The sequence below is a fragment of the Leptonychotes weddellii genome, chromosome 10 (assembly GCF_054177405.1).
Source record: "Leptonychotes weddellii isolate Sample4059 chromosome 10, ASM5417740v2, whole genome shotgun sequence".
NCBI classification, from domain to species: domain Eukaryota; kingdom Metazoa; phylum Chordata; class Mammalia; order Carnivora; family Phocidae; genus Leptonychotes; species Leptonychotes weddellii.
Window position 1 is genome coordinate 77,976,865 of NC_138378.1, and position 15,893 is coordinate 77,992,757.

Genomic DNA, 15,893 nt, shown 5'->3' on the forward strand with positions numbered 1-15,893 from the left:
AAAAAAAAAAGAAGCAGGTGCAGGCAAAGCCTCCTGACGTCTGGGCCGTGGTGGGTCCGCATGTGGTGCTTGGAGGTGCTGCTGCCATTTTGGGACACGAAAGGGGCCAGTCTGCAGCTGAAGCCCCTGGCAGACCCCAGACGTGGAAGGAAGGGCCCCGGGTGCCTCACTCGGCACTCGACCTTTGTGAAGTAATACATTCATTACTTAAGCCCGTTTGAGTCTGGTACTTTTGGCCAAAAACATTCATAAAATGTATAAAGAGCTGTAACAGTTATTAAGAAAAAGGTACAGTCATCAAAATCACCAAAATATTCGAGTAGGAATTCTTAAAAGAAATAGTAAAAATTCAGTGAACATGAACTCAATCTTACTAAAAGTCGAAGATAGAGTTTTTAATCCAGAGGAAAATCTATCTGCAGGTGTTCTTTGGATGTGTTGGAGACTAATCCTCATTGGTTAAGTGGTTTACGAATAGTGTGCGGCTCGTTTTCTCATTTTGTTGATGGAGACTTCTGGCATATGGTGTAACATGTCATCAAATAAGCAATCCTTTCCCCTCTGGTATGCACTTTTTGTGTCATCAAGAAACTCTGCCCCTCCCCAGTGTTCATCTCTATTTTTTTCTAGAAGCTTTAACATTGTACTTTTCACATTTAGGCCTTTAATCTCTCTGGAATTTATTTTTGTGTATGGTATGAAATAGGGATCTCCTTTTCTCTCTCTCTTTTTTAAGATTTTATTTATTTATTTGACACAGAGAGAGAGAGAGTACAAGCAAGGGGAGTGGCAGGCAGAGGGAGAGGGAGCCCAACTCAGGGCTTGATCCCAGGACCCTGGGATCACGGCCTGAGCCAAAGGCAGATGCTTAACAGACTGAGCCACCCAGGCGCCCCCTTTTCTCTCTTTTCTATTTGAAAACCCAAAAGCCCAATAAAGTTAAGAAAATTTCTCAACCATTCTGGGAATTGGAAAAATGCAAATTAAAATGAGAAAAGAACCGTTTCAGATGGACAAAAATTTTTCAAGATTGATAACACCAAATGTGGGGAAACCAAAATGTAACCCTTGCAGGCGGAGTAAAAAGCCAGTATGCTCATTTGGCAATACTTAGCAAAGCTAGGTGTGCGTGCGCCCTCTGACGTGGCCACTCCATTTCTAGGAACCAAGGCTCAACTGGTGACCCTCAACACTGGCTGCACGCCTGAAACGAAATCTGAGGGACGGTCCAGATCTCTGCATTTTTTAAAGCCCCCCCAGGGGGCTGTTTGAAAACCTCTGCCCTGGAGAAGCTCCTACTTGTGTGCACAGGGACACACATACAAGTTTGTATAGTATGGTACTATTGCAGCCCTTAGAATACATTAAGATTTGGGGCGCCTGGGTGGCTCAGTGGGTTATGCATCTGCCTTCGGCTCAGGTCACGATCCCAGGGTCCTGGGATCGAGTCCCACGTCAGGGTCCCTGCTCGGCGGGAAGCCTGCTTCTCCCTCTCCCACTCCCCCTGCTTGTGTTCCCTCTCTTGCTGTGTCTCTCTCTGCCAAATAAATAAATAAAATCTTAAAAAAAAAAAAAAAGATACATTGAGATTTTAGGACAGCCCTATAAAGGCATCTAAAACTTACTGAGGTTAAAATGCAGTTTACAGAACAGTACACATGGTATGATCTCACTTACATTAAGTATCTATTTATATAGGCATATTTATGTTATGTAGAGTTACAATAAATAGAGATTGCTACATTTTTAGATGTTTACTCAAATTTGGAGGGATATACACAGACTTACCCTGGAGAGCAAAGTAGGATTGTTACTTTGGAAAACAATCGTATTATCAGGGGACAAAAACAGAACCATTTTTATTAAAACAAAAACAATAACATTCCAGTGGCAACCAGGAGACGAGCTCCCATCTTGGGCCCAGAGTGACACTGGACAAAGTTCTCCCCAAAGTAGTTCTCTACTTCCTCTCTCTCTCTCTCTCTCCTATTTTGTGGGTTGTATGTGCACACAGTAAATAATTCAAATTGTGTAGAAGGGTAAATAATAAAATCAGTCTCCTTCCAACCTTTGACCCTTAGCTTCCCCCACACCCTCTCCAGAGGCAACCACTCTAGCCAGGCTCTCGTGTCCCTGCCAGACACAGTCGATGTATTTACAAGTGGACATGGGTGGATGTCACCACCTGAAACACACATACACACACACTCACGCGAGTCACACTGGAATACAGCCCCAGCCCTGCCTTCAGAGGAGGGATGATTATCAAAGAGGGACGTGCACCCTAACATTTGCCTGATGTCATGATATTCCCCAATATTCCACCCAAAAGGCAGTGGTATATGACACAAATTTTCTTTTAAATAGCTTGAGAATTCCCAGGACTGGGAATTTCGGGCCTGAAAAATCAGCCTGTAAATTTAGGTGTAGGCTGACTCTGAAGTTCAGGATCTCTTCATAAAAGATTCCTGCTAACACATTCATCTTCTGGAAAACTCCCTTTTATCACAGCTGCTCCCGAGCTTAACATTCAGCGGTTCCCTATTAACCATAGGATAAAGCTCCAACTCCAAGCTAACGCCCAAGGCCCCAGTGGCCCTCTGCCCTGGCCCTTCCCCCACAGGCCCAGCCCACCCCGGCCCCCCTATTCTTCCCGCATTCATAACCCCCTCCCCTGCCTTGGGCTTCCCACCTTCTCTGCTCCTGGATTTCGGTCATTGTAAAATCTCGGACCCGGAAGGCCATTCATTCAATAAGCATTCACTGGGCGCCCACTGTATGCCAGGTCCTGGGCCAGCTGCCCAGGAACAGGTGACTTGATCACACGGGAGTGCCCCTCGCAGCTTTTTGGGCCAGGCTGCTACTTGGGTGCTTCCCTAACTGGGCGGTCAGGCAGCTCACTGCAATAACAGGCTGTCAGTTTTTCAGAAGATCCTGCTGCTATTGCTGGGCTCCTACTTATGTGTGGAGCATCTCTTGACGGGTGGAGTCCAGAACTAAACAGACTCCTTTGTTCTGGGGTCTCTGTTTCTGGTAATGCAGCTGAAGTCTGAGTGAGCCTCCTCAGAGCCATCCACCACACTGCAGACCTATTCTGAGCATACAGCCCACAAAATCCCTGGATCTTTATCCTAAGCACTCTGGCCAAGTCAGGTCTTGGGCAAGCCTACACTCGTGTAGCTACATTTTTTTGAACAGCAAGCCTTACATCAAAACTTGCAATCTTAGATCCTGCACCTCTTGCCCACGAATTCACAATCATTGCCAAGTTGCTGTGCCTGTTCCTTGAATGTGTCCAATGTAGTTCTAACGGAAGGGGACAAGACTGAAGACAGAGCCCTAGGGCACACCACTAGAGACTTCCCTCTGGCTAACTTGGCCTTCCTACCCATGTGCTCTTGGGCCCTGACACATACTGGGGGTCCGTGTCAGCTCTAGGGCTGCTCATGCTTACAACACCCAGCCCAGCCCACCCATCCTTCCAGATCCAACCCAGAAAGGTTGGAGAATGTGACCCGGATGACCTGGTAAGGTAGCTCATTGGTCATCCTCCCTAGGCTTGCCAACTGAAAGTGTGAATGACGGTGTTAGAGAAAACTTACATAAGAAAATAGAACAGTCAAAAAAAATTTTTTTTAATGGAAAAAAAAAAACAACAACCCAGAATGAATGTCCAAGCAGCCATAGAATGTGGCCACCAATGTCATCATGGTGGGGTTTCACGATGAGTACCCAATTTCAAAGCCTTTCTGCCCAAGCACTCATTTCATCACTGAACAAACCCACACTGAACACTGTGTTTCAAGCACAGGGTGAGCCTGGGGGTTGGGGATGAATGAGAGCCAGTCCCTGTCTTGGGGAGCTCACAGTCTGATGAAGGAGGCAAACTCAGGAACAAAATGGGCAGTTCTGGGTTACACACAGGCACACACAGGGTGCTGTGGTCTAACCCTAACTGGGGCTACCAGGGAGGGCTTCTTGGAGGAGGTGGTGTCTGAGCTGAGAAACAAAGGCCGAGCAGTCAAGAGAAGGCAGAAGATGGGGCTGAGGTAATGGGAAGAGCAGGGATTCCAGACAAACAGGGCACGTGTGCAAAGGCCTGGGGCCCCTGAGAAAGGCAGACGGGAGGTCGAAGATTCACCACAGCTCCAAAGGAGTATGAGCAGGGGCCAGGTCAAGGAAAGGACCCGAGGAGCCTCAGGGCTGTGGACGCCACATTATCACTGACCTGGATGGAAGGAACACACGTCATGAGGCCCAGCTGATACAGGTGCAAGCTGCTGTCCTCTAACCACAGGGGATGAGGGATGGAGGGGGTCAGGACTAACCCTTGGGGCCTGGGCACACAGCCGTGGCCACCTCCCAGACAAGGCAAGCCAGGCGGCTTGAACACCAAGCGGGGAGCCGGGAAGGGGAAATCAATGGCAACCCCTGCGGCCTGGGGGTGAAGGGAGCAAGCAGATGTGGTGGGTCAGATGTGTGGACAGTCTTCTCCCAAAGACTGCCCAGACATCCCGAGGAGCAGACCCCCTGGTGAATGCAGAGATTTTTTTCCTGGTGATGAAATAAGCGGTGACATTTAACGTAAGGGCCTGCTGAGGACAGCGCAGGAAGAAGTCATTTCCCGGCAAAGGGAAGATGAGGCTGGCATTTTGGCCCATTCAGGAAGGTTAGTCCCTGCGCAGGGAGCCGGCTGGCTGGGGCTGAGGCTCAGGCCTCCCCTGAGGGAGCTCAAAGCCCACATGGGGGTCTTTCTTAGCACCCGGTACAGCCTGTCCCCTGCTCGGTATGGATGTGCCAGGCAGCCGGTGGGTGGGGGTGACCTTCAGGGCTTCCTTCCTTCCCTCACCCCTGCACACACATACGCAGAACCTGGTACAGAGATGTGCTGGCCTGGGGACACCTGGGGATCCCCACCTCTGGGCCCCTGGCTAAAGGCCCTGTCCCATGCATGCCTCTCCCTCTCACCAGTGCCCCCTCATGGCACCTGCGACCCTGCATTCCTCCCACTGCTCACTCCTGCCAGCTCCCAGCCCAAGGCCTCACGAGAAGGCTGTTTGCGGGGCCTGACTCTCCCGGAATGGACTCTGCTCGTGGAGACTGGCAGGTGGACCTGGGGAGGGGGGGGGGGTTGTTTTTCCAATGCCTCCTCGACTGACCTTTCATTACACTGTTTGCCCAGCTCCCCAAACCATTAACTCCCACCTCACAGCAACCATCAATTAATGGAGGGCCTTCTCTGAGCTCAAGCTCCTGAACACAATTAAGTGTGACAGTCCACAAATAAGAAAGAACTGGAGAATTAATTAAGGTCTAAACAAATTAATTACCAGTCCCCAATCGATTCCGATGCCAGCACACATGCTCCTGGGCTCACCATCTTTCCTAACATCCATGTATAAATAGAAACCGAGATTTCCCACATGATTGCTGCTCTGGACCAGGGCACAGCAAGGCTCTGAAACCACCATGAGGGACAGAAGGGCTCAGTGAGCGTCCTCAGGGCTTCTCAGTACTCAGCACACGTGCGTGCATGCACATACATACAACCCTGGCTGAAAAACCAGGGGCAGCCTGGAGGTGGGGTGCCCCCCGTGGGGCACCTCTGGAACACATCCCTCAGTTTCTCAGCTATGTGGGTGAGGGGTTATTCACGTGGGCTGGAAGTAGCCTGGGCTGGGCCTTTGAGGCCTGGGCTGTAGCCAACGCAGGATAACTTTCAGAGAGTCTGAATATGTTTATTCTTCTATAAAATGGGGATGGCTCGCCGCCCTGCCTTGGGTTGTCCCAGAGAGACAATGTAGGGAATGAGGGGGAATGAAGGCCTGCTGGGGAAAACATGGAGAGTGGTGGGGCCCCTGCAGACCCAGGGGAGGCCTGCAGTCTGTCACAGACATCCCAGTGGGGAGGGGCTGAAGTGGGGTCTGGTCCAAGGCCAGAGAGGGGGTAAAGGCAGTGGAGTCAGGTGGGGGAACGAGGTGTCCTGTGCCCAGAGTCTCAGGTCTCTCTCTTGGGCAGCATGTGGGGCCCAGTGAAGGGAGGTGTCCTCCTATCTCCCAGACTGTAGGCTGGAGCAGGGCAGAACTCGCTGGGCAGGGCAGAGGGAAGAAGCAACAGACCCTGGGAGCCTCCTCTTTCCCTGAACCTGAGTTCCCAGCCTGGCCAGGAGGGAGGGAGTGGGGAGACCCTTTCAGGGCCCTTCCCTAACTAAGATCCCCTTCTGCTCTACACTCACCCCCCACCCTGAGCCCCCCCCCCCATCCCAACAATTAGGGCTTAATCCTATCACTTCAACCTACTTCCTGTGAGCATGCATGGCTCTGTGAGTCCTGTCTCCCCATCATGCCAGGGGTCTGAAGGGACAACAGACCCTCCACCAGCCAGAGCAAGTCCTGGGCAAGCTTCTTGGTGGCCTTGAGGTTGGCGTGGCGTGGCCTGGCCTGGTCTAGCCTGCCGTGGAAAGCAGGGTGAATGCCTGGAGGGACCGAGGCCCTGCCAGCATACAGTGAGGCCTAGAGAAGCTGTCTAAGCCTGAGAATAAGGTGAAGGGTAGCCAAGTGCAGGGGCTATATGACAGCCTGAGAGAACAAGGGGCCCCAAAGCAGGTGGGGGGCATGCTTGTTCATCCTGCACACCACTGTGTTGGCGTCTACCAGGGGAGTCAGCAGGTGCCATTTGCAGATGGGCCTGGGAGGACATCGGGGGCCAGGGAGGTAGAAGCCTCCATGTGGGCGAGGAGAGACCCGGGCTAGGGGTGGAAGGGAGGCAGGGACGGAGCCAGGACTCGGGCAGCAGGCCTGAGGAAGTAGCCAGAGAGGATCTGCTGCTCTTAGGATCCTGGCAAACTAGGACTATCAGGACTGCAAACCACATTGTGTGCAACCTGTGCGACTGGCTAGGGATATGTGGGATCTCAAGACCCCTCAACAGTGGCTGGACCTGCAGGTTCCTCTCGGATAAGACAGGAGGAGAATCAGGCTGGAGCCCAAAGACGGACAGGTCAGAAAGTCTCAGGTGGGGATGGCAGACAGGGTCAAACCTGAAAGCGGAGTCTTTCCTCCTGAAGGAGCTCCAGAGGTTAAGACCAGCCCCAAGGTCATACAGCAAGACGGCCGGCAGAGCAAGGCTAGAATGGACCCCTGGCAAAGTCCTTGTCTGCACAGCTTGTCTCAAGGACAGATTACATCTCGGCCGAGTCCCAGATCCAGTCCAGTGCAGCTAAGAGCTGCCACCTTCTGAGGCTGCAACTGACCCTCCAGCCCAGGAGAGTGAGGAATGCAAGATCGGCAGGCTTGTTCGCTCAATTACACCCCTTAACAAAGTCAGATCTAAAGAGTTATTCCATTAGTGGCCCATGCCAGAAATAGCTGAGAGTTCATTAAAAGTGTGGAGTTGCTATAGCAATTATCTGGGTCAGCTGAGGCTCACCCGGGCAGCTGGTCCTGCGAGTTCATTAGCCTCTGGCCATTAAGGAGGTGGGACTGCCAGGTAATGATCTCCCACCTTCTCACAGGGGCTTTGCAGGTGCTCCCAAGCACTATCCTACGAATGGAATCCGGTCTGTGGTCTCGTTTGATCCTCCCACGGCTCTGGGTTGTAGGAAGGTAGGTACCCGAGCTCCCATTTTACAGGTGGGGAAGTTGAGCCCTGAAGGTGAAGCATGAGATTGAGACCAGGAACCTGAATCTGACTCTGGCTCTTCAGACTAGCCTTCGCACCCAGGAGGTCACATGACCTCATACCGCTCCTGGGCTGGCCCCCATCTTTGTGCTCTGGCATCAAATGGGGAGCTTGGTGTCATGGTTCAAGTGTATACTTCTCTTTTGATGACCAATCATGTACTGCCTCATGCTTCTGTCAATGTTGTTTCTTTTTCAGTTTTTAAAAACTTTTACTGCAGCGCCCTCTCCCCAAGCAAGGCAGGGGCATTCTCAAGAGCCGGGCTGGGCTTGATGGGATGGCTCAGAGGCTCCAAGACCAGCAAAGTCTCGGCTGAAGGCAGCGAAATCCCCTCCACACACACGCATGCACCACAATTACCTGACTATGAATGGAGGCCTCCAGAGCCTCAATGGTCCACAATACCCAAGGGCTAGGAACACTAGACTAGAAGGAGCTTTGGTCCTTCTTTAGCGCCAGGAATCCCTGTGATGGTCACAGGCCAGGAGATGCCTATGAGCCCCCCTCCAAATAATGTCCCCAAATGGGTGAAACAAAACATACAGGATTATAAAGGGATTATATTGGAATACATGATGAAAATATTTTTTCATTGTGGTACAGTAACAGGTGTGCTCTTTAAGTAATGCATTAAAAAACAAGACCTACCAGTGGATTGAATAAATATCCTAATTTTGAGTTAGTGTTGCACACAAACAATATTTTAGAATCCCTGTAACAACTGTAATGAGATGTGAAAATATCTATGATTTCTACGGGTGAAAAAGCCATGGCTCTTGCTTGTTACTGTGGCTTGCTGCCTACCTTCACAATGGAAGGATATGTTAAATTCCAGGTAGAGGCTAGTGTAGACATTTTCCCCAGCCAAGTTCATAGGATCCACCGCATTCTATCTACTAGCCTTTGGGTGGCCGGGGGCTAATCCCGGTGCTAAAAGCAGGATCTCGGTCCCAGGGCTTGTCAGCGGGGGCCCCCGTCACCCTTACTTCTGTCCACCCATGTTTTGCTCTAGTCGCCCACACCAGGAGACCCCCGATGTCAGAAGCGGTCTGGAAAGGCAGTCCAGCTCCCCAAGAGCCCTGCAACCCCGCACACGCAGGTGTGACACTCACATGCCTGTCCACGCGTGCGGGCACCTCGGCGCAGGTGCAGGTCTTACCTACAGCGGGGAACGGCACAAATCTCTGGACAAGAAGGCGGGTGGCCGGGGTGAACTTGTTGGCTTTCTGAACCAGGACATTAAGGCCCACCTTAGGAAGAGAGAAGAGAACGTGCATGCGTGGTGCTGCAGGGGCCTGGCAAGCTGGGGCAGGAGCAGAGAGTGAGCGGCACCATCTGCCCCGGACCCCAAATCCTCAGCGTCGCCTGTTCCAGTGCCACTATGCACAGCATCACACGGCCCAGTCACCCCAGTTAGCCAGCCCGGGAGGGAGGCAGAGGGGAAAGCCTCAGCCACACACACACCCGCACGCACGCACACAACCTCTCTGAGGAGAAAGGAAAGGCCGCCGTTAGAAGAACACAGAATCGGCAAGCAAATGAAGCACGGGAACCCTCACTCCCACCTCAGCCTCTAAGCACCCCCTTTCTCGGGCCCCACTGTGGGCTCAGGCACAGGCCTAACCACCAGGGCTCAGGAGGAGATCCACACACCTGCCCACAGGTGACCACCGAGCTAAGCAGAGCTTAGCCAAGGGTGCAGTGCACATCCTGGGCTCATGTCCTCTTCTCTTAGACCCCAGCCCCCCCTCACTTGGCCTGGGACACTGGGGTCCCCCTTGCCTTCACCTTGGGCACTCCCGACTCCATTCCGTCTCCCATGCTGTCTTTTGTCCTTCTAGAACACAGGTCCAACCACGTCTACCACGACCAGTTCCTCCCATGACTTGTGTGAAAAGGTGCAATCTCCTTCACGCGGCTCCCCTACTCCCCTAACACCCTACCTTCTCCTTCCAGGAATCCAGCTGACTGCTCACCAGATGCTATGGGAGCTTTCCCGCCTTGGGGCCTTTGTCCATGCTGGTCCCAATGCCCCAAATGCCTTCCTTCTCTACCCAGTCCACATCTGTTCTGTAAGGCCCACCTCTGAGCTCTCCCTCCAGTGACTTTCTAACAGTGGGAGTCACTGAACCTTGCCCTGCCTCAGTTTCCTTATCTGTAAAAAGGGATGGTAATATCTACAGCATCCCAGGGCTGCTATAAGAATGTATGTAAAGTGGGGGCGCCTGGGTGGCTCAGTCGTTAAGCGTCTGCCTTCGGCTCAGGTCATGATCCCAGTGTCCTGGGATCGAGCCCCGAATCGGGCTCCCTGCGCAGCGGGAAGCCTGCTTCTCTCTCCCTCTCCCACTCCCCCTGCTTGTGTTCCCTCTCTCGTTGTGTCTCTCTCTGTCAAAAAAATAAATAAAATCTTTAAAAAAAAAAAAAAAGAATGCATGTAAAGTGTTTAGCATGAGCTTGGGGCGTAAGAGACCTCAGTAAACGAAGCTATGTAAGAATGTCGCCTCTCCCAGGCAGGAGGCTGCTTCCTCACACGTCCCCAGTCCCTCCTCCCCAGCACTCAGTTCCCTGCTCATGATCTGATGCCCCTGCGGGACTGGGAGGTGGGACCATGCCTTTCTCCTCTTTGTATGACTGGCACTCAGGACAGTGGATGGCATGTAGTGCTTGCTCAATAAACTGAGGAATCCGTGCATGGACCAACAAACAGATGAATGGATGGAGATCCGCAATGGCTGGGAAGGGAGTTTCTTGGAGGAGGGAAAGGTGGGGTTAGGCAGAGCAGAAGAAAGAGAATTGTGGCGGGGAACACAGCACAAGCATAGAGAGAGAAAAGGCGAGACTGCATGTGGCCAGACCGGAAACGGGTGTAGAGAGGCCACTGCTCCCCGAAACGGAGGCCACAGCCAGCCCCGTGGATCTTTCCTGGGAGGAGGGGCAGCAGGGGCCACTGCAGGACTGCTGGCCTACGGGGGCCTGGGGCAGCCTGCTCTCGGCTCTGGCTCACCTGGTAGCTAGCAGGCCACCCTGCACCTGCAGCCCCGCCTCTGGCCTTGACCTTCCGGGTCGCTGGAGAAGATGCAGAGCCTGGGGAAGGCCTCTGGGGTGTCAGAGCGACTGCAGCAGTCAAAGCAAGAATGGTGCTGCGACCTGGGCAGACAGGAAGTGCCACCCTGTCAGGCCCTGGGCAGCCCAGGGCCCCACAGAGCCACGGTGTGGCCAGGCAAACCCAGCTTGGGCTCTTGGGGGTCTGGTCTAGATCGGAAGCCTCAAGCCGATCCTCAGAGTCCAATTCTTGTTCTTTCTGCTTGCTCCAGGGAATGCTGGGAGGCAGGGACATGTGTGGTGGCTTGGACATACTTCACTGGGACCACAGGGCAGGCCGGGGAGCTGCCAGCCCACACTAGGTCCTGCTGCCCTACTTCCAGGCTGCCCTGCCTCGCAGATGGAGCTCATCGAGTCCTGAGCTCCCCAGCTCTCGGCAGCCAGTGACTGCCTATTTCTGTGACTGCCTCCCCCAGATGCCAGGGCACATGTTCTTACAGAGTGCAGAGAGGGCAAGTACAGAGAGAGGCAAGAGGACACACAGGCAGGTGTTGGTGGTGGGAGAAGAGGAGGAAAGGGGCACGGGGAGGTGCCAGGCCATGAGCTGAGCATGTCACATTAAATGTCTGAATTAAATCCCCACTACTACAAGACTTCTAGATAGGGCATGTTGCTCTTTTTTACAGATTCAGAGAAGTTCAGACAAGTTCAGAGAAGTTAAGGAACTTTACCTAAGGACACACAGCTATTATGAGGCATGTAAAGTTAGGATTTGAACCCAGGGGTCTGCTAATTCCAAAGGTTTGCTCTTAACCGTTGCTATTTACTTTCCAAGTGTCTTCCATCTCAATGAGGGATGCTTTAATGTCTAATGTGCCATTTAAAACTGGCTGTTTGCATAGCAAAGCTGCCCTGAAAAGACCAGCTTGAGGCTGCCGTCCAGATGAATGGTAGGCAGTCCCAGTCAGGGAAGATAGGGCCTTGATCCAGCCCTGCCTGCATCCCACCCCAGCTATAAAACAAAAGATCTGGGTTCAAACCCCAGCCCCACCCCCTACATTCTTTTAGAAAAAGCAGGAGCCCTCCAGGAGGCCAGCAGGCAGGTGGGACTTTCCCCTGGCAGCTTCTTGGGGACAAGCAGGGCTGGAGTGTAATGGAAGGACGAGGAATAGTGGCCACTGGTTATAGCAAATACTCAGACTTGTCCTCAAGCCTCCCTGCCTGGCTGTTCTTCCCTCTGGCTAGAACTAGCACAGTCCAGAGTGAGTGTCCCAGCCTATCTCCCCAACTCTGGGTGAGAGGCCATGGTAGGGGGGAGGAAAGAAGAGAAAACAATGCCAGGGTCCCAGATCTCTTCTGGCCCGCCCTTCCCTGAAGCCCACTGGGGTCCTCCCAACATGCTCATTCCTGAGCATGGCCAGCGTGCCTGAGCCAGGGAAGGGGCCGGGGACGAGCAAAGTGGGGAAACTAGGAGCTGGTGAGGTCACCCTGCCCACCCAACTGATGATGAGCCGGAGAGCAGGAAGGTGCAAATACAGGGGAGGCAAATGGCCACTTCCCCCACTCCTGCCACAGCCCCCAACTTGGGCCTTCCTGTCCCAGCAGCTAGGACAGCCGCAGCCTGGGAAGGCACCGGGCTAGGCGGCAGAGCGGGGTTGGGAGCCCGTCTGTGCTGATTCCTCAGGGGCCCTTTGGCCTGGAACATTTGGTGGAGCCCATTAAAATTAAAAAGCCAAGTGGCTGGTGGCTCTGAATGCCAGCTCGTTTTCCCTGGCACGGTGGGTCCTGTTTAAGGGAGCCAGCTGGTATTAATGGCACACAGCTCATCACCAACAGCAGCTAGCGATCAGAAAAATCTGAGCTAATAATCGGGTTCGGGAAAGATAATGAGATATGGAACAATCACCGCTGAGGGTCCCCCAGGGTCTGTTTTAACAGCCTCCAAATAAGCCACAAAATAGAAATTAACCAAACAGGGGCTCCATTTTGGCGGAGAGGAAAACAAACAGGGTGTGGGTTTTGCACACGATAGTCCCCTTGTGGTCAGCAGACAGGGGTCCTGGGAGAAGCAAGGGCCCAGGACCTATGGGACATCAGCAGTGGCCTGAGGAAGCAGTGGACCCTCTCTGGCCACTTCTCTCCAAGCTCCGGCTCCCAGGCCAGTGAATTTGCCATGGGCAGTAGACAGGAGCAGAGGAGGAAAGATAGCTTCCTGAGAATCCCCGAGATGGGGTAAGTGCTGACCAGCACCAAGAACCAGGCTGGGGAGAGGGCTTAGTGACACAAGGTCTCCAGTGTCACGAGCTAGCTGATAGCTGCCTCCTTAGGCACCAAGGTCCCTCCCAGGCCAACAGCAGCCTCCTTTCTGTGAGGCCAGTGAGGAGACACGGGATGGGGCTTGAGCAAAGCATGCAGGCTGTGTCCTCAACTTCAGCCCATACGCAAACCCCTGCAGGATGCCTTTATCTGGAGGGGTTTCAGGCACTCCACCCTCACACGCCCCAAATCAAGGTTGCCTTGCTCTTCCTCACCCACCGCCTGTCCTCTCCCACTGTCAGGAGCTCCTCATGCCCGAAACCCAGGAGTCTTCCTGAACAGGATCCTCTCCCTCCCCACCTGCAGCCCAGCGTGCAGAGCTACCTGTCCTGTCTCCCAGGTATTCTGAATGTGACGACTTCTCTCTTCTCCGGCCGCTTACCTTTAAGCACACCCATCTCTTCTCCCTGGAGAACTGCCCACTTCCTAACTTGGCTCCCCGATTCTGCTCTTGCTCCCTCCAGTCCACTCTCTACACAGCAGCCAGAACGATCTTCTAAAGATGGATATCAGTTTGCTTTAGCCTTTCAGGGGCTTCTCACTGCACTTAGAGATCTGCAGGGCCCTGCCTGCAAGGCTCCAGCCACCTCGCCTGGCCCCACTCCTCCCATGAGCCAATTCTCTCTCTCCTTCCCTCCCTTCCTCTCTCCCTCCCCCCATCACCTCTCCTCCCAGGGCCTTCAAGCAGTGCCCCCCTTGGCCTCCTCACTTTTCAGTTTAAATGTCAGAGAGGCCTCCTCTTCACTCGGGGCTCCCTTTTCACAGTTTCTCACAGAACCCAGATCTCTTCCTTCCCTGTCTCTATCACAGTCTTGAAGTATATATTTATTTACCTCCTCAAAATGTTGGGAATCAAAGTAATACGTGTATATTATTTAAAAAAACTGAATAGCGCAGAAATATTTTTACCTGTGGCCTCTTTACTAAATATCCATCCCTCCCAGTAGGCCCTAAGTGCTGGGCGCAGGGCCCGTGTCTCTCTTACTCCTCACTGAATTCCTGGTGCCTGGGGAAATGAGTCGGTGCTTAATACATATTCTAGAATAAGTCAAGTGAATGATTTCTGAGGCAGGAGAAAAAGAGCCACAAAGGAGATCTGTCTTGTGCACTCCCTGCTGTCCACCTTGGCAAACACAGCTCTGTGGGGCTAGACGCTGCACACACAGGTCTAACTCCACCTGAGCGCATGGCACATCCCTCTGCCTTGAGGGGGTGGTCCCAAGGCTGTGAAGGGTTCCGAGAAAGGGCAAGCCTGACTGAGTCCTGAAGGGTAAGTGGGAGGTACAGCCAGATAAGAAGGCTCAGTAGAACTTCCGAAGCATGAAATACCAGGGAGTCTGTAGCCAGTTGTGGACTCCACTAGCACCTGTAATGAGGGGATCCGAGGGGCCCTGGAGAACAATGGGGAAGAGGACATGCCTGAAAGGAGAGATGGCATGAGGTTCAGAAATCAGAGCTACTCTTGGGTGGTGGATAATAATGTAAGCAGATGGTTAGGAATTTGTGTGAGCCTTGGTGGGGCAAGGGCTGGGGCAGTTCGAAGAATCGTTGAGGTGCCCAAAATGCCCAGCAGATGGCGCCAGTTGTAGATTAAACTCTTTGTAATCAAGTGGACCCCATGACCCTCTGTGGAGGTCACTTGTCCTCCACAGGCAAAGGGCCAAGGTGGCTGGGACAGAGTCATACACAGGCTAAAATGCCAATCAGCTTCAGCTTCAGTTGAGTGTCCTGTTGGCTAGCAACAGTGACCAATTCTGACCCCTGAACCATGTCCTGCAGGGACCTGCTGGCCACCTGCTAGAAAACCAGTTACATCAGACTCCTTACATGTAGGAGGGGACAACTTGTCCTCCCCAGAATAGATGTAGAACCGATATTCATGTCAGACTCACCACTGCCAATATCACCATCTGCAGGCTTCTGGAAAACTTCAGATTCTGCTACAGGGTCCATGCAATGGGCCCTCCAACCCGAAAGCCAATCATAGTGAAAGCAGTGAGACAACAGTTTGGCCTGAGATTCTCAGGCTAATGGCTCCTACCTCCATTAGGCCCAGAGAAGGACAGCAGGGCCGAAGTACACCCTGGATCACAGAGAGCACTCTGAAGTACACCTTGGATCACAGGAAACACTCAAGGTACACCCTCAACCATGGAGAACACTATTGAGATACACCTTGGATAATAGAGAACACCATGAGGTACACCCTAGATCACAGAGAACACTCAAGGTACACCTTCAACCACAGAGAACACTCTGAGGTATACCTTGGGTCACAGGGTATACTCTGAGGTACACCCTCAACCACAGAGAACACCCTGAGGTACACCTTGGATAACAGAGAACACCCTGAGGTACACCTTAGATCACAGAGAACACTCAAGGTATACCTTCAACCACAGAGAACACTCTGAGGTATACCCTTGACCACAGAGAACACTCTGAGGAACACCCTTGATCACAAAGAACACCTTGAGGTATACCCTTGAACACAGAAAACACCCTGAGGTACACCCTGGATCACAGAGAACACCCTGAGGTACACCCTCAACCACAGAGAACACCCTGAGGTACACCTTGGATAACAGAGAACACCCTGAGGTACACCTTAGATCACAGAGAACACTCAAGGTACACCTTCAACCACAGAGAACACTCTGAGGTATACCTTGGGTCACAGGGTATACTCTGAGGTACACCCTCAACCACAGAGAACACCCTGAGGTATACCCTTGACCACAGAGAACACTCTGAGGAACACCCTTGATCACAAAGAACACCCCGAGGTATACCCTTGAACACAGAGAACACCCTGAGGTACACCCTCAACCATAGAGAACACTCTGAGGAACACC

The 15,893-nt window shown here is 52.7% G+C and overlaps 1 protein-coding gene across 13 annotated transcripts in view; it reads right to left on the reverse strand.

Annotated features, from left to right (window-relative positions):
• The window catches only part of SFXN5 (sideroflexin 5), a 109,374-nt gene that overhangs the window by 31,591 nt on the left and 61,890 nt on the right, over positions 1-15,893 (reverse strand). For all 13 annotated transcript variants that reach the window (XM_081833677.1, XM_081833676.1, XM_081833687.1 and 10 more), the window contains one exon: positions 8,840-8,930. In XM_081833677.1, the coding sequence (XP_081689803.1) occupies positions 8,840-8,930 (91 nt within the window). The remainder of the gene's footprint in view (positions 1-8,839; positions 8,931-15,893) is intronic.